Below are 3,253 nucleotides of genomic sequence, written 5' to 3' on the forward strand. Positions count from 1 at the left end.
CAGGACTTACCTAGTTAGTCTCTCTTCCCCCAAATTGCCAGGAAGAGAAATTACAGAATCACCACTTTCCCTAGGAGCAGGAAACACCTTTCAAGGACTTCCCCAGTGTCCCACCCCTTACCCTTCCTGGGGAAGGCTAATCTTGCAGGTGTATAAATAGGTACTCTTGAAGCTTTCTGCCCTAGTCTGGTCCTCCACTCCTGAAAAATGGACAAGTTCCTCCTGCTGGAGCTCCACATTCTGCTCTGCTGCTTTAGGGGTGAGTCTCTGAGGCTGTCAATTGGTGAATGGGTCATGGGCCCCATGACAGAGGCCCTCTTATGGGAGCCATATGGTAATGGATCTGTGATGAGCTGTCATTCTAATGCCGTGCCGTGTACTCACAATGTGTCATGTCTCCGGGACCTTAATCAAAGCCCTTAGCCCTACCCTTCTAGGAGGAAATAAGTGGATAGGAGAGGGATTGAGATAATTTTCTTAGATGCTGTACAACAAGGTTTGGAACATGAGGTCTACAGAGAATGTATCTTTTCTTTCAACAGTACTGTCTGGGTCATTTTCAGACAGAGATAATGCAGGTGAGTAGAAACAGATGAGTGGTTGGAGGAGGGAGGAAGTGAGTGGGGTAGGGTGGTGCTGGGGGCTGAAGGAACCCAGAGATAGACCTTGAGTTTCAGCAGGAGGGGCTGGGGTGGGAGCCAATTTTAGATTTGATGAGATAACATTGGCAGCAACTCATGGCTAGGGGTGAGTGTCATGAAGGGCAAGAAAAAAAAGGAAAGGAGAAAGTAGAATGTTGACCTTACAGGCACGAATTGACCAAATCTAAAGTGTAGCAATTCATGAATTTTAGATGCTCATCCCCATTGCTGGGTTCCAGGCACGCATGGGTGAGAATGCCACATAGGGTCAATTAAAAAGAAGAGAATGAGGCAAAAAAAAAAAAGTGTGCATTCATCTTCCTTCCTTCTGGTCTGTGCTGCAGCATACAGGGATGGGTAGGGGAGTATGAGAAACCCTAAAGAACTGAAGAGAATTGGAAGAAGAGAAGAGGTGCAGAGATGCTGTGAGTAAACAGTAGGCTTTGAAGGGACAGAATGGTCTAGAATGGCTCCAGATCAAGAGTGCAGGACGGACTCTTAAGGGGAGAATACAAGGGCCCTATGCAGGGGGGAATCTCAGACAAAATTGCATATTTGTTTTATTTTTCTTTGCCAGCACAGTTGATGAAGTAATCGTTGATGAAGAGAATTATTCTGGTGAGCATGAAGAGGACATAATCTGATCATCTCAGTCCTGATGATGTTTCTCTTTTCTTTTACCCTCCTCTTTTCTTTCCCCTCCCCTTTTCCTGAGACCATAAACTTCAGTCACCCTCTCAGCTTAGCCTATGTTAATAGAGGCAGATGTTCAGGGTTAATGGGGCTCTGACCAAGCTCTCTGGCTCCAAGCAGACCTTGAACCTGAAAGGGGAGATGGGTCCTTTCATGGAAGTGACATAGTGACATCTTCTCTCACTTCTCATTTCCTACTCTCTGGCCAAGTTATCAATATTGTTCAGTGTAGGATGTGTCACCTCCAGTTCCCAGGAGAAAAGTGTTACAAAGGAAGAGGAACATGTATTGCAACAACAGAAGAGGCCTGCGCAGTCGGGAGAATCTTTAAAAGTAAGTTGTGGGTGGGGGAAAGGAAGAGGAAACAGAGGAAGCAGACAGAGACATACCAGCTATGATGAAAAGGGGAAACTTACTTCACTTTTACTACAGGTAGACCATGTCTGGGATGACTGATACGGTCACCTGCTCACATGCCATCATGAAAAATAGCTGGAGGTGGACACTAAGGGGTGGGGTATGTAGCTAAGAAAACAGCATTTTGAGAAGCCTGAAGACAACAGAGGAGACTGAGTTGAGGTGAAAGAAAAGGTATCATTTATACCCAATGGACAGCAACTAGCTGTTGGGGTGGGGAGGGCAGCTTTTGTCTTTGTGCCCACCTGGACTTCCTATGGAGGGTTCCAAACTGTGCAAGTGGAGGGTCAGTCTCAGCAATAAGCACTGACTATATGCCCCTGATGGGTAAGACAGACATCATGATGTGTCCATTTTCCCACCCTCTGTGCTAACAATCCCTTGGCATGTATAACCCTCACTTAAACCAGTGTTAAGATTTTGAATAGAAACATCCAGCTTTTGCAATCCCTGAATCGCTTCTCTCATTACCTCCCTACCACAATAATTTTTTAAATTGCTCCATTGTTGCTTTTTGGTTAGGGGGGAGGCCCCAACTTTTAACATCTTGCAATTCTTCACATTTGAATAACAGAGCCTTGAACTCCACAGGGATAGTTTTACATGCTGGGGTGGGCTGGAGAGACGTTTCTCTGCAGAAGCCTCAAGGCCAGTCTTGCTGATCTGTTTCTCTTCCCTTCCACAGAGGATGGGACTCCCTGGTTGACCTTCCTGGGCTGCGTAAAGAACTGTGCTGATGTGAGAAACATGAGGTGGAGTGTCTATCTGGTGAACTTCAGCTGCTGCAGGAGCTCTGATCTGTGCAATGAGAAGCTCTAAAAGTGGCTGCTCCCTGTGAGGGTCTGATTTCCGCATGACATTGTTGCCTCAGTCTCTTCACAATGACTTCCTAAGAACACGCTGCACAAGAGGATTGCAAACACACGGCTCCGCCTTCTGAATGTGAAAGAAAAAGCCCTCTCCTCTCCTTTTCTAAAGTCTCTGTCTTGCCCCCAACCCCACGAAAAGCCCCCCAAAACAAAAAACCTTGAGAGCAAGATCAATATATCCTTTTATTATATAACCAGGTTGTTTGAAAAAGGAGGAGAAGGATAATTGAATTTTGAAAGAGAATCAAAATTCCCTTCCTCTTTTCCCTGCTTCTTTCCATCCTTCTGTGGGAGGATATTTTAATATTTTTTATGTTTTTTTTTCCCTCTCTGTATTGACCCTCTTATCCCACTCCAGTTGAAGTATGTAACACTGACCTCATGTGGAGAGATGTGGCAACATGGAAAGAAATGTCTTGAATCTTGGGATTTGTCCCTAAAAGCTAATCCCAGAGTGAGGAGAAGGTTAGGACACAGAAAGAAATTTGCACCAGAACTGTGAAGAGGATAATAGCTCCTGACATCTTAGAATGACTCTCTTTGAAGTTAAGCATCAAAGAAGAAGAGTAGTAGAAATCTATGGGATTCTAGAGGTAGTACCTTCACCCATCTTCCCTGGAAAACTTACAGGGA

General features: G+C 45.1%; 1 protein-coding gene across 1 annotated transcript; it reads left to right on the plus strand.

Moving 5' to 3' along the window:
- Positions 1-207: 207 nt before the first annotated feature.
- Positions 208-2,570, plus strand: PATE1 (prostate and testis expressed 1). The gene is made up of 5 exons (XM_063094638.1): positions 208-259; positions 543-578; positions 1,219-1,232; positions 1,583-1,667; positions 2,437-2,570. Exons 1-5 carry the CDS (start codon positions 208-210, stop codon positions 2,568-2,570), a joined length of 321 nt encoding a protein of 106 aa, XP_062950708.1.
- The last annotated feature ends 683 nt before the right edge of the window (positions 2,571-3,253 follow it).

Source organism: Cynocephalus volans, chromosome 4, assembly GCF_027409185.1.
Source record: "Cynocephalus volans isolate mCynVol1 chromosome 4, mCynVol1.pri, whole genome shotgun sequence".
In the NCBI taxonomy this organism is placed as follows: Eukaryota; Metazoa; Chordata; class Mammalia; order Dermoptera; family Cynocephalidae; genus Cynocephalus; species Cynocephalus volans.

What these genes read in the sequence shown, in the direction of transcription:
- PATE1 (XM_063094638.1), top strand. Translation starts at nt 208, where the DNA reads ATGGACAAGTTCCTCCTGCTGGAGCTCCACATTCTGCTCTGCTGCTTT. An exon ending in TCTGCTCTGCTGCTTTAGGG is followed by an intron (nt 260 to 542) that starts GTGAGTCTCTGA and finishes TTCTTTCAACAG; the next exon opens with TACTGTCTGGGTCATTTTCA. An exon ending in AGTCGGGAGAATCTTTAAAA is followed by an intron (nt 1,668 to 2,436) that starts GTAAGTTGTGGG and finishes TCCCTTCCACAG; the next exon opens with AGGATGGGACTCCCTGGTTG.